Source organism: Salvia hispanica, chromosome 6 (assembly GCF_023119035.1).
Source record: "Salvia hispanica cultivar TCC Black 2014 chromosome 6, UniMelb_Shisp_WGS_1.0, whole genome shotgun sequence".
NCBI classification, from domain to species: domain Eukaryota; kingdom Viridiplantae; phylum Streptophyta; class Magnoliopsida; order Lamiales; family Lamiaceae; genus Salvia; species Salvia hispanica.
In genome coordinates this window covers 41290792-41310223 of record NC_062970.1, presented here as the reverse complement: position 1 = coordinate 41310223, position 19432 = coordinate 41290792, and the positions used below count along the sequence as shown (strand labels likewise).

Sequence of the window (19432 nt, the reverse complement as noted above, 5' to 3'; positions counted from 1 at the left end):
ACATTCCATCTTTAATACTTTTACAGCAATCAATATGAATAAGAAATATAAAATGAGTGTTCCCCGCTGGTGTACCAAAAAGAAAGAGAAAGAATTATTAAACATTAATAATAGTATATTACGCGTAGACAATCTGATATATTCCACATAGGATATTCGCAGCTAAATCCCAAATTCATGATTTTCCCACAATTAATCGTTATATTTATTTCTATCTATTCCTATAATGAAGGGTTATTACAATTTTATATTTCAATTTTGATTTAGAAATCCTAAATAGACTTGGAATCACGATTATAAATAGAGTATTTTAATCAATGTATGGTTATGCTGAAGCAAAAATAAAATATTCATCTATTACTACGACGCAACAAGGAAACACCTGATCGGAAACCGTCAAGCCTCCGTCAACTCGGATAACACGTGTGCTCGTCTAATTGGCTTCCTATTTAAACCGAATATTCCTCTCCGAAATTCCAACTACCAAACACTCTCTCTCTCTCTCTCCTCTCTCATAAATATACCCCACCCACCGTACGAACTGCTTATCCCGTAGAGAAAAAACAAAACAAAAAAGTGATGAGTGGAGAGCTAGAGAGAGACTACACAGTGGGCGACGAGATCGGTAGGGGCAGATACGGCGTCGTTTCGACCTGTCACTCCTCCCTCACCGGCGACTGCTTCGCCCTCAAGTCCATCGACAAGCGCCTCATCCAGGACGACCCCGTCGACAGCCTCTGCCTCCGAAACGAGGCCAAGCTCATGCACCTCGTCTCCGCCCACCCCAATGTCGTCGGACTTTTCGATGTCTACGAGGACGACCACTTCCTGCATCTTATTTTCGAGTATTGCGCCGGCGGCGATCTTTTCCAGCGGATCACGGCCCGCCCCGCTCTCGCCGAGTCCGAAGCCCGCCGATTCCTCGTTAGTTCTTCTTTTCCATGAATTTCATTTTTATTCTTCTGCTGAATGCGATTTTGTACACACATTATGCTTAGCTTCTGGAATTTTGTTTTTTTGAAAATTATTATTAGAATGTTTTCCCCCAATTTGGTTCAAAAGAATCCCCTTTTTCCCCCAATTTGTTACCAGAAAACCTTTTTTTGTTGAAGCAGTTTCTCAAAAATTAAAAACCAGAGGAATTCTGGTAAAATCATGGTTGAGCTTGAAAATAAAAATATCTTACTGCAATTTTTAGAGAAATTTGACAAGGTGTTCATTGTAGTTATAATCCGGTAATTTATCTTATAAAATCCTAAATTGAAGTTAGGAAATTATATGATTATTTATAATCCGGTAATTTATCTTATAAAATCCTAAGTTGAAGTTAGGAAATTATATGATTATTTACTTGGAATGGACATTGGAAAGATTTACACGAGATTGTCATTGACCATTCTTGAGTTAAATAATGTGGGATTTGAGCACATGTAAAGTTTCTCCTTGTTTGAGATAATGAATTAGGGAAATTTCTGTTTTTGCAACCAATTTTCTTCATTAGTTGATAGCTGTAACTGTCTGTAGTAACGTATTCCCAACTATAGTAAAAGTAGAGGAGTTGCCTTCTTCAAAGATGGTTTTGTTGTATGATATTTATGCTAACTTACTTGATCATGACACACTAACGCAGTTGCCACTAATGGAGGCCATAGCACACTGCCACAACCACGGAATAGCCCATCGTGACATCAAACCCGACAACATTCTCTTCAACAGCTACAACGAGCTAAAGCTTGCGGATTTTGGTTCAGCTGAGTGTTTTGGCGGTGGAGGGCTGATGTCTGGGATTGTCGGGACCCCCTACTACGTTGCCCCGGAGGTATTAGCAGGCAGGGACTACAACGAAACGGTGGATGTGTGGAGTGCAGGTGTCATATTGTACATAATGCTAGCTGGGATCCCTCCTTTCTATGGAGAGTCGGCACAGGAGATTTTTGAGGCTGTGCTTAGGGCGAATCTGAGATTCCCGAGGAAGGTTTTCAGCTCAGTTTCAGCAGAAGCTAAGGATCTGCTGAGACGAATGCTTTGTAAGGATGTGTCTCGAAGGTTCTCAGCTGACCAAGTCTTGAGTAAGCATATATGCCAACTAATAACCGTCTTGTTTTCTCTGTTTTAGTGATTAGAAGCTGCATATCCTCTCTTTTTGCTTTTATATACTATGAACAATGTGATACTAAACTAGCTTTCAAAATCTGTTTGTGAAGGGCATCCGTGGATGACAAATGGTGGCGACTCCATAGACGTGGGTCTTCTTGCTTGAGAATGTTGTTTTTAATGCAGCCAAGAACCGAGTAAATGGATATGAACCCGTTTTATAGGCACCGTGTCCATAAACTTAGCTAGATATATAGTAGAAGAATGTTCTGCACCGTGGTCTTGTACAAAGTTCGTTCAGAAATCGGAACTAGTAGCATCAAATGGCGAGTGCCTTCCTTTCAATGGAAGTGTTTGTATAAGCACTAGCCTTTTGTGTTTCCCTTCTTTGATTCTCAATTTATTAGTATGTTGAAGAGAAGAGACCCCCAAGATCACCTGTAAATTTGGCTGATGGAATCAAGTCTTCTTTTTATAAGATTTTGAACTTCTCATCTGCATCAGGTTATGTTTGTCAATATATTAATGCTATAAGTTGCCAAATTTCCACTTTGTACTGTTAAGTTTTTGTTAATTAATCTGAAATCAAGAACAAGTGAAATTGTTTTGTAAGAATTTATCTTCTAGTTTTTCAAGAAGACAATCTCCCACAGCTAGAACGTGCATTGACATTGATTTGAACATGACATAAAATTATCGTGTTATACAAAATGACACGGATCTACCCAAAGTGCCAAACACAACATGAAACTGCGAGTCTTATTGGATCGATACGATAAGGCTATACACTCAGCCCATCAATTTCATCAAGTCTAGTGATTTTGTGTTGGTGTAAAAATTTTCACTTCTAAACATACTAGACATAATCAACTAAACAATAGGAAAAATAATTAATCTGTATCACTATGTGAGTAAACTTGTATACAAATCAGCCGCAATATTTTGGCAAATCTGTTGGAATGGTGGCGATTGGAATCTTCATAGTTGCACATAGCCAAAATGAGATCCAGTTTGTATCAGAGTCCAAATCACTTACTATTTTTATTATATACTTCAGCTGATTTTTCTTTTTATCATCAAGATTTTGTTGCATCAAATTATAGTATGTAATAATTTCTTTTTTAACTTATTGTCATTCTTATTAGATAAAAATTGATTATTAGAGTTGACTCAAATTAAGGTGCGGAGTATATCATATCCAAATAAATATTGATTATGATATATTTTTTTTAATGAAATATTAACAAAATACTCCAACTTACATTACTTTGGTGAATCGAATTAGGTACCAATCTAACAAAAGCGTTTTACGACTTAATCACTAATCGATTATGTGATGTACCACACACATTCAAATCCGACTCATCGAATACAAGATGACTTAAAAATTACTATCTAGGAAATCGAACACTTATAAAAATTCCATCTCAATCACACCGGAACCGTCCTAGAATCTCTCACACCCATTTCCGTAATCTCGTTTCCATTCCCATCTTCATTCTCATTCTCGTTCTCCCTCGCCATCTCCTCCAGCGACTTCCCATTCGACTCGGGCACCAAGAAAGTAAACAACACCCCCAACGCGTTCACGCACCCGAGCACCAGCAGCGAGTTCCTCACCCCAATCCCGGGCTTGTACCCCGCGTCCACCTTCGACGGATCCTTTGACTGAGCCGCATATAAAAACCCAAACGCGCCCACAATCGCCCCGGCCTTCCCTGCCGCCGACGATATCCCGTGGCACGTCGACCGGAACCTCGCCGGAAAAATCTCCGCCGGGACTACAAACGTCGTGGCGTTGGGGCCGAAATTCGCGAAGAAGAACGTCAGCGAGTACATGACCACGAACCCGATCCGGTTGTCCCGGTGAGTCCAGTGGTCGTAGGGGATGGCTAAAGCGAACATGAAGATTGTCATCATCGTGAAGCCCATGATTTGGATGAAAAACCTTCCGATTCTGTCGATGAAGAAGACGGTGAACCAGTAGCCGGGGACGGTGCTGCACAGAGCGATCAGCGTTTGAGCCCTCGCAATTTTGTACACTTCTTCTAGAGCGTTCATCGTTTTGGCGGCCGGAATCCAGCCGATCGCGCTGAAGATGTCTTTCTGGAAGAGGTTCTGGCTGTAGAAGGCGATGTCGAGGAGGAACCACGTGCTCGTGGTCCCGAGGAGGTGGAGCCCGTGTCGCCGGAGGAATTCCTTCGAAAACAACCCGAATTGCTTCTGATTTTCCGCACCGGCCCGCTCGGGCTCCGCCTCCAAATCCACTTGCAAAACCCGAGACATGTCGGCCGCCGCTTGTTTCGCATTTTTCGCGACAAGGGCGGTGTACCGGGCGGTCTCGGGCATCTTCATCCGCCAGTAGTAGGTAAGGGCCGCAGGGAGCGCGCCGAAAATAACAATAAGCCGCCACACGTAGTCCGAGGCGGGCGGGAGGGAGGCGGCCGCGTTGACCTCGTAGGCCGGGGCGGGGTAGGCCGCCTTAAATGCGGCCGACATAATAATTGCCACCATTCCGCCAGCCAGGATGCCAAATCCCTGCATGGCGAAGACCGCGGCGATAAATGCGCCGCGGGTTTTTTTATTGGCGTACTCGGACATAATAGTGGCGGAAAGAGGGTAGTCGCCGCCGATGCCAAAGCCAAGCCAGAAGCGGAAAAAGCAGAGGGTGGCCATGACCGCCTTCGGCTGGCTCCCCAGGGAGAGGCCGGAGGCGATGGAGCAGATGACCATCATCATGAGGGTCATGCCGTAGACTTTTTTGCGGCCGAGCTTGTCGCCGAGCCAGCCGAAGAAGAGTTGCCCGGTGAGGGTGCCGCAGAAGGCGACGCCGTTGACGGCGGCGGCCACGTTAGGGGGGAGGGTGCCGGGCTTGTCGGCGCCCGGGACGGTGTAGTAGAGGCGGCCGAGGAGCTTGGTGACGAGAGAGATGCAGAAGAGATCGTAGGCGTCGGTGAAGAATCCCATTCCGGCGATCACGATCGCCGTGAAATGGTACCATTGTGTTTTGGCAACGTCTAGTGCGTTTAGCACTTCTAATTGTTTCTTAGCCATAACTACCTGAAAAATTAATCCAAGATACAATTAAAATAATGATGCGAATCAAGATAAACGTGCTTCAATTAAAATGCATTGTTTTGGAAGATTCTGACTATAAAAAATCATGTCAAATTTTGACATGATTTTAAATAATTAAGAAAATATTTTTTTTTTCTGAATTAGTAGTAGTACATGAGATAAATCATATAGGAAAACGATATATTTCCAAGTATACTACTTCTACTTATTTAAGATATTTATTGAACAGAAGAGTTGAATGGTTGTTTAGATAGGACATGGAAATGGAGAAAACTCTCCTTCTGAAGTCAATAATGGTAGTATAAGTCAATATATGGATTAAAATCAATGACCGGATTTTGAATTAATGCCCACAGCTGTTTCTATTATGGCACAGATCCCTAGATTTATTTTATTGAACGTTGAAATTTCAATACTTATCGTTATCGAACATGCTCATTCCGCAATTTACGTATGTGCCCACGCCGTCAAATAGAAAATATACGTTTATTAATTATTATAATTAATATTTTTATATATACCATTAAGTACAAAATATTGAGTATGATAATTGTATTAATCAAAGTTTTAAAATAAAATTTTATGTTGTATAATGAAATTTATTGGATTTATTTCATAAACGTGTGGTTCACAAACAAAAAGAGATCGCAAAAGGTTGGCAGTTGGCACTTTCCCAGAAACTTTGGAAAGGCCGTTTGAAAATAGGGCAAACTAAATAGTTCTACTCCTAATTTCATTATTAGAACTTACAAGCATAAAATAAGGAATTGTAATAATCGTTACGTGATTCTTCAAACTCAAATTCACAATCAATTCAAGAGCTATATAATTAGATGGAATCCCCTTTTCAATAAGGTGAAAAAAGTCCTCTATTCACATATTCATTCCTCAAGCAGCAAATGCATTTGAACTTCATATATGTGATTCAGATATAAACCAATAAAAGAAGAAAACATAAATATTTTAACAGCACTGACCTCAGCTGTGCTTCAGAATCGATATTTCACTCTTCCTTCAAATATTTTTCAGTAATTATCAGAGAAAAAAATCAAGACGAGGAGAGAGAGGGAACAGATTCGATTTGATGTGGAAGTAGAGAAATACTTGGTTGGTATTTATATACGAAGTGAAGAATCTAAGCGGCATATTCGGGATACGGGTCCAATATCCAAACAGCTCTGCCTTTTTAGGTTTGACACGTGTCATCTTTGGTGGGCCTCCCTTGAATGCAATTTGCCCTTGGTTAGACTTCGTACTCTATTGGTCAACGGATGGGTGATTTAAAGATTAACTTTACCTCATCAGATTCTTTACTCATATCTCTCTTTTCTTTGGAAAGTAAAACTTTGGTATTTTAAAAAGAATATCCTTGTTACCTAAGAAGGAAAAGGTATAATTCGGAGTATTAAGATGAGGTAGTAGTATTTTAGTATGCTAGCGGTACCAAACATCAAATAAAATTTGGTATTCACAAAAATTAAAAACTTTAAAGAATTTTTGCCTGTTTATAATTTCGGCTAAATTTGAGAGCAAATTTGTGACTTTTCGTGACCAAGGAAAAGGCAAATTTGGTATTCACAAAAGTTATGGACTTATTTGTAATTTCGTCTAAACTTGAGAGAATAGAAAAATCAAATTTGGTATTCACAAAAATTATGAACTTCAAAGAATTTTGCCTGTTTGTAATTTCGGCTAAATTTGAGAGAAAACATTTTCGTGACCGAGGAAAGTCAAATTTGGTATTTTGTTAAAGAATGTTTGCCAATTAGTAATTTCAGCAAATTAAATTTGAGAGAAAAATTGTGTTTTAATTTTTGTGACCAAGGAAATTCTTGACCTACATCCTTGTCATTTTATTTGGTTGATTTCCATGAAATTTCCATAGCAACGTAACTGACACACCGTCAGTAGAATTAAATACAACATGGAAAAATTGCATCAAAAAGTCATTTTCTCTTTTTTTCAATGGATACGTCTTGATATGTTCAATCCATTATCCATACATACAGTTAATAAGGCTAATCTTTATACGCAATTACTTTGTGTAGAAAATTTTAAAAATTAACTGCAATTTAGGATATAAAAGAAAGTGACCGAAAGTTGAGAATAAATTATCTTAATCTTTTATTTTACTAAGATGCTTTCATTTAGTTGAATTTGAAGTGTTGGTTATATAGTTGGAAACACAAGTTTTCTATAATTTGGACCTAACAACATAAAATAATCGATTGCCGTTATAATTTTTATATATATAGTTAAGTTTTTGTAATGATTTAGTATGTGCCTGAGACCCTAATGTAACCTTAATTCATTGTTAAGGTTTTTTTAGTACAAAAAATCACTCTAAGTTTAAACAACTTAATCATGCAATCGAGTTTATTTCCCTATAATTAAGTTGTCATATTCAATCACAAAGTGGAGTACTTTTTCCACATAAAAATATAAAAACGAGGTCTTCTTCTTTTGCTTGCAAGCCGATGTAATTCAGTAGGACATCGAAAGTCGACGATGAGTAAACGATGCTGGACCGTATGAAGTAATCACCAATAAATGATATGCACACAAATTACACATTACATAAATATAGTATATTATAAATTATAGGATAAGAAGTGGTGAATCCATTTTTACGACAAAAACAAATTTAAAATATGTGGTTGATTAAGATGACCTCGGCGTACAAGCTGAGTTTACATTGATCATATAATATACGACGTTGGTTACACCAAAATTATAGTGAAAATGCTCTAATTTAGGTTATAATGAAAAATTAAAGTAAGAGTCACACCAAGCGATGCTTCATTTTAAGCGCTAACAACAATTAAACCAACCGAATAATTGCAACCAGATTAAATATTTTGGTATTAATTTTTAATTTGATGTTAGGAATTCTGCCCCCTATATGTATATAGTAATTTCGTGCATAGTAGTATTAAATTATTATTGTTCCCCAACTACATGCTTGCAGCTGGCCCATTCACACTTAATTATCATTTAGGGGTCCATATTCATCTTTATTTTTCTTGGCACATATGAGAAAAGTCCAAGTCAACTGTCACAGACACACTAGAGTTATCATGAATTGAATACCTCAATTGCGACGTTTAATCTATCATACCAATACGTATTGTGTGTCATATAAATGGAGTATATTTTGTACTTTATTAATTGTTTCCGATTTTTGTGTGTGAATGATATATATGTGAATTATATATTTTAGAGTTGAAAATTAGTAATGAGCTCCTAGGAAACTTCCGAATATTTTTTGTAAAATTGGACAATTTAAAAAGAGAATGATTATTTTCTGCAACAAATCCAAACTCGAATGATGAGAATCATGGGATAGTAATTCTTTTAATATTTTTTACATAGTGGAGCAATTATATTGAGGAATATCCTCGCATATAAGTTTGATCAGTCCTTTCTTAAATTGCATCAATTCTTATGATACAATGATGAATCCAACACTATAACTTATTTATCAGACTAATTAATCTCGTTTCTAAGTTAGTGGGTCGGTAAAATTTATTCCAATGTATATTTTGACAAGATCATTAAACATCTAGAATGGACTGAATGAAGCAATTAGAATTGATTAAAGGCTCAATTTTACCAAATATTACAAGTTTGAAAGATATGTGAGATCCTCTGTTTTATAATTTTGGCTGTCACACCGGCAATTTTTCTATATTTATAGATATTATTAAAAATAAGTGTGATCACAAAACCAACCTTAACTGATTTTAATCACCAAAAAAATAAATTATACTAGTATTAGTAAAGTACTTTTAGTTGGAAACTAGGCTTTCGTCAAACTTACTCTCAATTCAAAAGAAACAATCTCCAAACAACTGTATTGGAAAAGCGGTTTAAATATGGTTGATCTTTTACATAGATACACTTTTTTTGAATTTATAATATTTTTTTAAAAAAATAGAAAAAGGGAAAGAAAATGCATGTAGAAGAGAACGATTTGTCATTTAAGTCTCATGGAGTGATAAAATAAGTACTTTAGAAGAATAAATGGAACTCCTAGTTTGACTTAAGTGCTTAAATTATTCAGGTTTCGCGGCGCACAAGGTAGTCCAATAAATTTTCTATTTTTACGGTTTGAATTTCTTATTTGTATAATGAATTCTAGCTCGTCGTTTTCTGACTCAAGCGTTCGATCAGTTTATAAAAGAAGTCCGATTAGAAAACAAATAAACTACACAAAAACACTTAGTGTGCCATTTATTGTGGGAATTCCACCTATCCACATTGAGAGGACAAAATTTGAATGAATAAATCCCCAACTTTAGAGTTTAATCAATCATTGTATATTCATTTTTTTATATTTTAATGTCAAACAACAAACGATAGTGTAGCCATCAAACAACGTTTCTCCGCCGCACACCGCAGCGGCGGGCGGCGAATTACTAATAAAAAAGTGTGACACGTTTCAAATATATGTAGACCGTCATTAGCGACTTATGCTTAAATTTATATAACGAAGCAATGATATCATTAGTGACGGAACAAAGATTTTAGTTTAGGTATTCAATTAATAATAATCTCGGAGTAGAAAAAATTAATGTGTGTTAAATTCAAATATTATTTTAAGTATAGCTAATGCGTCATGAAAAATACTCCATCTATACTTTGCTTATATAATATAGTAGGAGTGTACTTTTCGTCTATGTATAGTTTATAGAAAATTCAGTGGTACTAATTAGACAGATATGTCTCTTTCTATGTGACATCTTAATTCAGATTAATCAAATATCAATATTTCATATGTTCATATTAATAGTCGTATATTTTTTGGCCAATTTATCTAGAGCCTCAATTTCCGTTCACGGTACTTTAAAACTATTTCGACTATTTTTTCAGTCTATTTCACTTGTACGTTACTAATTTTATAATAAAATTTATGATTTTTACTATCAAAATTATTTATAGAGGAGAGTATATCTTAATAACTTACATGAAGAAAAAAAATCCATACTAATAATCTTCATATAACAAAAAAATGTTGAACGCTCTTTTCTAAGTTAACACAAATAAACATTTAGTATCGGTCCTACAAAAAAAAAGGACTGAAATATAGGACTTTTAGGAGTAGAGACTAAAACTAACAGTTCATTATATAATTATTATAGAAGTCTAACATAAAGAAATTGCAAGTTTGACTTCATTTATTAAAAAATTCAATATATATACTACTCTTTTCAAAAAAGTGCAATGGGGTCATCCTCATAATAAAAATTTCGCGGAAGACGACTTTCAACAAGATGGAGTTTAATATCAGCCATATCATACAGTACAATAATGAAAGAAAATTTATTATTTAATTATGTAGAAATATCATAGAAACCTTTAATATTTATTGATTATGGTTGAATAGTCAATGGGTAGCATGCTTGTGAGCAACACCTTAAGTACATGGAGTAATTGATATAAGGGCTATTACTAAAAAATAGCTTTAATCTTGATCCATATAAAATATACAGAATAATAGTATGTTTTATTTTGTAAGCATAAAACAGAAACAAATGAAGAAAGGCCAATTTTTTGGGGGGCATACTATAATTTTAAGAAAATTGAATTTAGTTAAATGGAGAAAATAGAGTGTGCGAGAGAGAATTACTTGGATAAATGGATAATAGAATAAGTGGAACTAAATATATATATATTTTTATTAAAAACTGAAATAATTCAATTATAATGAGACAACTGCAAGATTAATATGTTTCGAGATTCAAGTAGTGGACGGAGAAAGAGTATTATTAGTATGTTGGGAAATGGGAATATTGCTATATTTCGTTCGCCGGAAAGTGCCAATAAAGTGTGTGAACTAAAATGTATCAAATTTGAAAACTGTTACCTTAATTAGTATTTTTGTGTAGTCAATAATAGTCAAGAATATTATACTATACCACAAGTTTCTCAAGCTAGGCCCCTCAATGCGAGAAAAAAAACACACATTAGCATACTAATTTTGAATTTTATATATACAAGACAACTAGACAATATAATAACCTAAAGATACCAGGAGCAAAACCAAACAAACTAGTTTACTAATTAACAAAAGAAATTGCCCCTATTTTATTCAACTCATAATCATGATTCATGAACACTGTCATAAGTTTCCATAGAAAAACAATATAGGTGGTTGATGCTTTCATATTGTTGGTTTCATGGTATATGTGACTTCTTTTCTAATTTGATGGTAACGTTTTATACTAGTGAGCAATCAAAATTGATTTGTTTATGTGAAAATATTGTTTACGAAACTGTCACGTAATTTGTATTTTTTTTCCCCAGAATAATACCGAATACGCATACATCGTTGAAAATATCTTTTGCATACCTTGGAGTGAAAGAGCTCAAAAGTCAAGTTTCACTTTGTAAGAGCTCAATAGTCAAGCCCTTTTTTGTCGGATACTTTTTGTATTTGGAATTTTTCTATTACTATCAGATATATTTTCAACATTGCTAAAATATTAAAGATAAATATGAAAATATATTAACACCAAATTTGTGCACCTATATAGAGAATAGAAGTTTCTTCCTAATTTATAGTAAAGGCTATAGGAGCCCCACCCCACCCTGGTATGAAGGCCATTCAGAGTGGAATTATGTTTAACAGTCCATCTAAGAATTGATTGCTGGCTATATTTAAGACCATAAATAATAGATTAAATAATAATATGAAGATTAAGAATGGAATTCATGGCTATGGCCTATGAATAGTGTGGGCGTGTGTGTGTGAAATGTGACAAATGATTTGAAATTAGGTGGAAAATTAGATTTTTATTATGGGTGGGCTTAATAGATAACCTATGGATTTATTTCTAGAGTTGGGCCGTTGTATTTGTATATTATTGAGTTTCCTAATTCATTTGTATAATACTAATAATGTTGACGATTTAACACAAATCAATTAGCAAAACGTCTTCCTCAAAATAAATAGGCTGAAGTTTGTGCCATCTGACCATAGCTGTATGTGAGTTGTAATTTTTTAAAAATTATTACAATCATAAATGACGTTTTTTCAAATAATTTGTCTGATAAAACAATGCTGATCACCAAAATTAATTTGTTGGGTAAACGTCTAATCACATTCACCCATTCTATCTTTTAATTTCTTACCCGTATCTAATTCTCCATAAATGGTACTCCCTCCGTCCCAAGGAAGATGACCCCTTTCTTGGACGGCACGGGATTTTATGCAACTTTATTTTGTGTGTTAAGTGGAGAGAGTAAAGTGAGAGAGATGGAATAAAGTAGAGATAAAAGGATTTCCATTTTAAGTAATAGATCATCTTGATTGGGACAAACCAAAAAGGAAAGTGGGTCATCTTCAATGGGACGGAGGGAGTACTCCATTCTATTCCTTCTGTCAAATTCCCTTTGTGAATACTTTTACCTAAAATAAGTAAAAAATTGTAAAATGTTATTCTGGAATAGACTTTGTCAGATGGGGGCAGAGTACATAATAGAATTAGTTCTCAAAGAAGTAGTATTTTTTTTAAACACGAATTTACCTTACAAATGCAAATATCACTCACGTGATCTCTCTGCAATTGGTACCAATACTATTCATTGGATGAATTCTTGATGTTCAACTCGAAAACTGGTTGATGAATTTCATTCGGTTAAGATTAGCGATCTAACTCAACTTTTACAATCGCCTCTAACTTCTAATTCCTTATTTTGTTGTTGTATTTAATTAGTTCCAATATTGTTTTTTATATTTCAGCACTTTAAAATTATCAAAGAATAAAGAAGGAATTTGCTAAACCACATTATATAGAGGAGTGTATAATTTAAACCATCATGATAGGAGAATCTACTAGTACGTGTTCATCCATATTTCTTAATAATAATGAATCACACAAACAAACAAACAATGTCACCAAATTTCCTTTAATTTCCGCAACATATTTTAAAATTCTCTCTTGCTTAAATACGAGTATTACTAAAATTAGTAAAAAATTGTACAGTGTTACTCTAGAATTAAGATAGGTACAGTCAAATGAGTGCACGGGTAAAATGATCGTAATTATCAAATTATTCTTTTAAGTTATTTTTAGTTCCAATATTGTCTTCATATTTCGGCACCTAATTTCATATAGTTAGAGAATGAACTAGTATAAAAGACGGGATTAATTCCTAAGTTTTTGTTCATACGCTTTATTGTTATTATTTTTTATATCATGCACAAATACACCAATTTTTCTTCATAAAATTCAAACCATGTTGGTTTCTTTTTAAGAAATGACATCATTTTTCAATGCTCACATGGAGTATAGCATCAAATTTAAGGCAGTCTATACGTCAATAATTTAAGATATATAGTTTACCGATTTTTCACTAATAGAATACTAGCAAAAAATTGTACTCCATGATCTCAGTAGTTGATTTTCAAACTACATAGAAAATTAGGATTTGATCAATGATATTAGGTGGAATAAATTAGAGAAAATAAATAAAATCAGTAAAAAAATGATAAAAAAGAAAATTAGGATTTGTCTTTTATTTCCTTAATTACTTTCCATAAAATCAGTAAAAAAATGATAAAAAAGAAAATTTTACTATGGAATTAGGACAGGTCTGGCGTACTGCCAAAGGAGCGCAAGGGTAAATGAATCGTAATTCTCAAATTATTCTATTATATTTAGGCACTTAATTTCATCTATTTAGTTGTTGGATATAATTAATTTAAAACATACAATAAATTCTTGAGTTTTTGTTCATACGAGTTATGTTTTTTTTTTTTGGAAATCATATAATACGTTAATCTCCCATCCATTTGTGAACATTATATTTATGCGTTAGCAATGGTGATTCGTTTATATTATCACATATTTTGATATGATAATATAATTTTTTTTACTGAAGTTAAAAACAAAAATAGGATATTATGAATCTATTGTTCATAAAGATGAAACTAAACAAAAAGTTTCTAGTCTATCTAATTCAACCAAATAAGAATTTCGTAACCTTCTACCCAATTTTGTTGATTGTACATAACATAGGTAAATTGATGAGGATCCGTTGCCCACTTGTAATAAGTCCTTTTCAAATTATTCCTTAGTATGTCAACCTGGCTTAATACGAGATTGTCAATAACTTCACCATCGACCCTTCTAACGGCTGCATATCTGGATTTAGGTAGTGTCACTTGCACTACATCAGGATCTCCAGGGTCCGGGATTCCACCATCTTGATATTTGGTAGGTATATAATAATAGACCGTATAAGTAGAATTTAAAACATCCGTCATCAATACTGGACCTCTATCACTCCCCATAATGTCCACGAAACCGTTATTATCCTCAAAAAAGTAATCATACAATCTGCAAGCAAAATACAAATAATTAGAAGAGTTAAGAAAATGGAGAATTTCAAAGTCTAATTAATGAATTAAATCGAATATGTTATGACACTGATTCAATAGTGAATTTCTTTAGTAGAGGCGAATTAAAATATACTTATCTAAATTAAATCTACAGTTTCTATTGTTTAGAGAGAAAAAAAAAAACAAAAGTTATTGATAAAGAAAAAATAACTTACACTTCTCCGCCTTTATCAACACCACCCTGAATTGATGATTGTTCGACGCTCGGAGCTGTTACCCATATAGCTGGTTTGTATTGTCTTATTTCGAAATCTTTTTCACTGTGAATAACAGTAAATAACGGACAATCAATTTTGTTACACTGCACTGGAGGACCATTTCCTCCATATCCTCTAGTTTCACGACCTTTGCATTCTTGTAAAGCTATGCAAGAAAAAATGATCAATAAACAAAGTGTGTTTGTTGACATTGTAAAAACTTAATTGTAACGATGTTATTTTACCAATTTAAGAGGAGTATATATAGTCACGGAAAATACTAGACAATATTTTCATTAATTAGTCATTGATCTTGTAACTAAGTATATATGACAAGTTGTGATTGCGTTACCAAAAGTTCGTAAAGTTAAACGTAGAAAAAAAAAATTCATTGAATAGGATGATTATAACAAATTTTGCGTTACGTACTCCCATGATGGGTATTAAATTTGTAAAATATATGCATTTATACAGAGGTAAAGTTAAATATAGTAAAAATCATTGACTAGGATGATATAACAAATTTTGCGTAACGTACTCCCCATAATCTGATGGGTTTTAAATTTGTAAAATATACGCATTTATACGGAGGAGAATAATAAGCGTTTTCATTTTAATCATGATTCTTTTATTCTTTTAGAATATTCTTTGGGAAATACTCCTTTTATTTTGAGTAATTTAATAAGATAATCCGTGATTTATATCAAGACAATATTCGAAAGGAAAACTATAACTACTTTATAATGAATTCTGGTTTTATTAGAGAACTTATCTATGTTTGAAAATCTTATGGATGAACTGAACTGAATCTTTTCACACCGAATATCTAATTAAATAAAATCAAATCATAATAAGTTTATTTGAATAAACTTTTTAATTTCTATAGCTCATGAAAAACAAAAATAAATACCATTGAAAAAAAAATCTTATAATTGCCCACCTTGTTTAAGATCACCCGTGGTTGAAATGTTTGATGGTTGTTTATTAGAATAAGATTTTTAGTGTGTATGGCTCATAGAAAAATAAAAATGAATGATATTGAAAAAAAAAACTTACATTCGTCCACCTTGTTAAATACCACCTATAGTTGAATATTGTTTGATGGTCAAAGCTGTTATCCATAATGATTGGCTGTAATTTCTTATTTGAAAGTTTTTGTCACTACAAATAATGTTTTTACACTACACCAGAGCACCATCTCCACCGTATCATTCAGTTTCATAACCTTTGCAGTTTGATACAACAATGCAAGAAAAAATCATCGATAAAAAAATTATGTTTCTCGAAGAAAATAATGGAAGAGCTTGATTTTATAATGTTGTCATTTGCTCGATTTGAGAGGTATATATATAGTCACAAAGAATCATGTTAAAATAGTTCTCATAAATTAGTCATTAATATTGTAATAAACCATATGTGACAAGTTGTGATTATGTTGGCGTTTCGAATTTGAGATCTGTACATGTAATTTAGACTACATTAATTAAGATTGAGAAATAATTAATGGTGTGATTTTGATTTTGATTCTGATTCTTTTCTTTTATGGAATAAAAGAGGGCAAATATAAGAAAGTGTTTGGAGGTTATATGTGCGTATACTTAAATGTAGAATGTAGAAAAAACTTCTGGGTGTTAAAACTAACTGTCAAAGATGTTTGACCAAATTAATGACTTAATTATAATCTAATTAACCTAATTAACTTAATTAATTTTATATTAAAATTTATAAAATATTTTTCACTTAAAATAAAAATTGATTAAATTAAAAGGAAATTCACTTAAAATAAAAAAATTGACTTAATTATAATCTAATTAACTTAATTAATAATTATTCTAAATTAAAATATAAAAACTACCATATACTTTAATAAAAATAACATTTACGTGAATGAAAAAGTTAATTTCCATGACTCGGGCCAACCTTTTAAGATTAATTGCCAGATCACCACATAATTAACCATAATGAAATATCATAACTGCCTTAATTCTAATGCGTTTTACAATTCACACAACTACTTGCCATTATATGTGCTGATATAGTGATATGAGAAAAAGGAAATTGCTTGAATAATATATACTCCATATACATATCCCTCATTTTTCTTTCTTATGTTTATATTTTATGTTTTGAATATTGACACCTTTTAAATCTTTTGGATGAAGATAGAATAGTTAGTGAACATTAATAGCACAACCCAACCTCTTCCAGTTCCACATACGACAAATAAAAAGTTGAAAAAAAATATTCTTTAAAGATTTGTATTGTGTGAGGAATTGTTCATATTATCAGTACGTACTGGCCTTGAATATTTATATAATTAATAAAGAAATTTCGGATTGAAATAAACATAGTTTAAAATGCACCACGTCAAATTTTATTGATAATAAACGAGATTATGCTTTAAATTCCATCAAGAAATATTGTTAATAATAAACGCAATTATGCTATGGTGTTTCAATTATTGAATAACTATTTCTTTTAAAATTTAATAATGCTCGTTTCATATACTCGATTTTCTCAGGAAATTCTATGTTAAGAATTAGAGGGACCATGTGTACGAATTAACTAATAGTATGAAAATGCAATCGATGGATTTACTTGAATTCTATCGCGACCCAATTGATGGAACTAAAAAAATTCTCCCAACTACGAAATATGGAATTTAGACCTGGATTCGTCTAGTTCGAGATAAAAGCTGAAGCAAAAGTTATAGCATATCGTAATCATGTTCAAGTGCCCTATACTCGTTAAACTTCATATCGATCTTATTCTAAGATATCTGTATTTTTTCCACCTCCGGTCGTTGCTTATCTGTTGTTGCATTGATGAAAATGCATGCCAAATTAAAGCCTTCGGCTCCTCGATCCCGGGTGTACTTTTTGGGCCACCTCCGGTCGTTGCTTATATCCTCAATGTTTTAAAAATCGAATCGGTAAGCAATCGGTGAAGCTACTGGTTCACGGTTCAGCTGGTCGAATCAGTAGCATATGTATATATAATTAAATATACATTGGATTTTGATTGTAATTTTATGTATTACTACTACTATATGGTTTGGGACCATTGGCTGTCCATATTTCTTTTTTCTGATATAACCAAATTTATTACAAGCATGTGGGTACAATTGCTCAAAGGGATGAGGGATGTGTTAAAAAAGTAAATGAGCGGTGTTATGGCTTAATAGTAAAGTGGTTAATGTAGGAGATCTAAAAATTGTACTCCTTATTTAAGTGTGTATACATGTAAATATTGATTTAGTGGTCAAATGATTTGTGTTTGAGACCAACGTTCTCAAGTTTGTATACATAGTTTGTACTAATATTTTTAAATTGAAAATTTCAATTATATATGCATTACTAGGGAAAAATATTTCAATTTTAAGAAAAGTTCTTACAATAAAAACAAACATTACTTAATTCTCACGCAATGAAAATATTTATTGCTGCAAGAAGTGGCCGGTGGCTGCCTGAACACCAAATTCAGGGAAGAAATGATTATCATAGATGTCAACTTGCATCCGATTCTTATTTCTAAAATTAGTAATCTGTCACAAGGAATCCACTCTTAAAATTTGATTTAGAATGCTTATCTAATTTATTTTTTAAAGGGTAAATTATAAATGTTGTGTAATTCGTTAATCACACGTTGAATTTAACTTAAGAAATGATTTTTGGCCGAACTCATCCCCCTTTTATTAATATTTTATACTAAATTCATAAATATTTTGTCTCTTAGATTCAACGCATAGTGAAGTGAAAGTGGTGCTTTAGATAAAGATAAAATTTTTGTTGATGGTAGCCGTAGCTCATTGTCGATTGTTTGTGACAATATTTATTTTGAGAATGATTTTGAACAATAGTTCCTTTAAGAAATGATTTATAATATTACTTCAGATATTTTTTAATTTACTGAGCAATAATTAAATTGCTAGTTTAATCGAAGTAAGTAATTAAATTGAAAAAAATATGCCGCCGATGGTAGCTCAGGAATAGTGCACAAGTATACGACGCCGTTTGAACAGTTAAGTGCTAATTTTTCCACTCTATTTTACAAATAATTATATTCGTACTATACTTGTTTGTTTGAATTCATCTAAAATTATGAGTATATTTTAGAAAGAAAAAAATTGGTTAACCACGTTTGTAGTAGCCGGACTAAATTCATATTTCAAAAATCGCATACCATTCTTATAATAAATTTCAATATCGATTTACAAAATTGCAAATCTATACTATGAAATAAGATCTACTTCGTACTATATAATTATATATCTCGTTTTAAAGTATTGGAAAAGTATAATTATGTGCATTACTGTCTGAATCAATATTAACTACAAAAATGGCCCCCATATAATGCCCAAATTTGCTTGACGAGTTCAATTCTTTGGCTATGATAAGCTGTCAATAAACCATACTACATACACATAACAATTCATCTACTTAAGAAAATCAAATACTAGTACTTAATGATAATATTGTATTTATTCTTTTGTTCTGGAACAAAAAATTAGGTACGACTTATATATCAATGCAACAAGCATGCACAACTCTATCCACCAATTTTCATTTATGACAATCGTGGTGACCGACTCAAAATTGCATACGTATAATATTTTTATTATTACTTTATTAATATAAATCTTTAAAATTTAAAATAA

The 19432-nt window shown here is 33.0% G+C and overlaps 2 protein-coding genes across 2 annotated transcripts; one reads left to right on the top strand and one right to left on the bottom strand.

The window, feature by feature from the left end:
* The first annotated feature begins 533 nt into the window (after positions 1 to 533).
* LOC125192863 (phosphoenolpyruvate carboxylase kinase 1-like) lies at positions 534 to 2572 on the top strand. The gene is made up of 3 exons (XM_048090532.1): positions 534 to 924; positions 1631 to 2069; positions 2205 to 2572. Exons 1-3 carry the CDS (start codon positions 580 to 582, stop codon positions 2258 to 2260), a joined length of 840 nt encoding a protein of 279 aa, XP_047946489.1. The 5' UTR covers positions 534 to 579; the 3' UTR covers positions 2261 to 2572.
* Positions 2573 to 3289: 717 nt separating this feature from the next.
* Positions 3290 to 6271, bottom strand: LOC125195719 (low affinity inorganic phosphate transporter 1-like). Its single transcript, XM_048093896.1, has 2 exons — positions 6150 to 6271; positions 3290 to 5154 (listed from the first exon to the last, which is right to left on the bottom strand). Exon 2 carries the CDS (start codon positions 5146 to 5148, stop codon positions 3526 to 3528), a length of 1623 nt encoding a protein of 540 aa, XP_047949853.1. The 5' UTR covers positions 5149 to 5154; positions 6150 to 6271; the 3' UTR covers positions 3290 to 3525.
* Positions 6272 to 19432: the final 13161 nt, after the last annotated feature.

Bases quoted from the DNA above. Each gene is read 5' to 3' on its own strand.
- LOC125192863 (XM_048090532.1), top strand. From the start codon at position 580: ATGAGTGGAGAGCTAGAGAGAGACTACACAGTGGGCGACGAGATCGGT. The intron at 925-1,630 runs GTTAGTTCTTCT...ACACTAACGCAG, and splicing joins CCGAAGCCCGCCGATTCCTC to TTGCCACTAATGGAGGCCAT. The intron at 2,070-2,204 runs GTAAGCATATAT...CTGTTTGTGAAG, and splicing joins CTCAGCTGACCAAGTCTTGA to GGCATCCGTGGATGACAAAT.
- LOC125195719 (XM_048093896.1), bottom strand. From the start codon at position 5,148: ATGGCTAAGAAACAATTAGAAGTGCTAAACGCACTAGACGTTGCCAAA.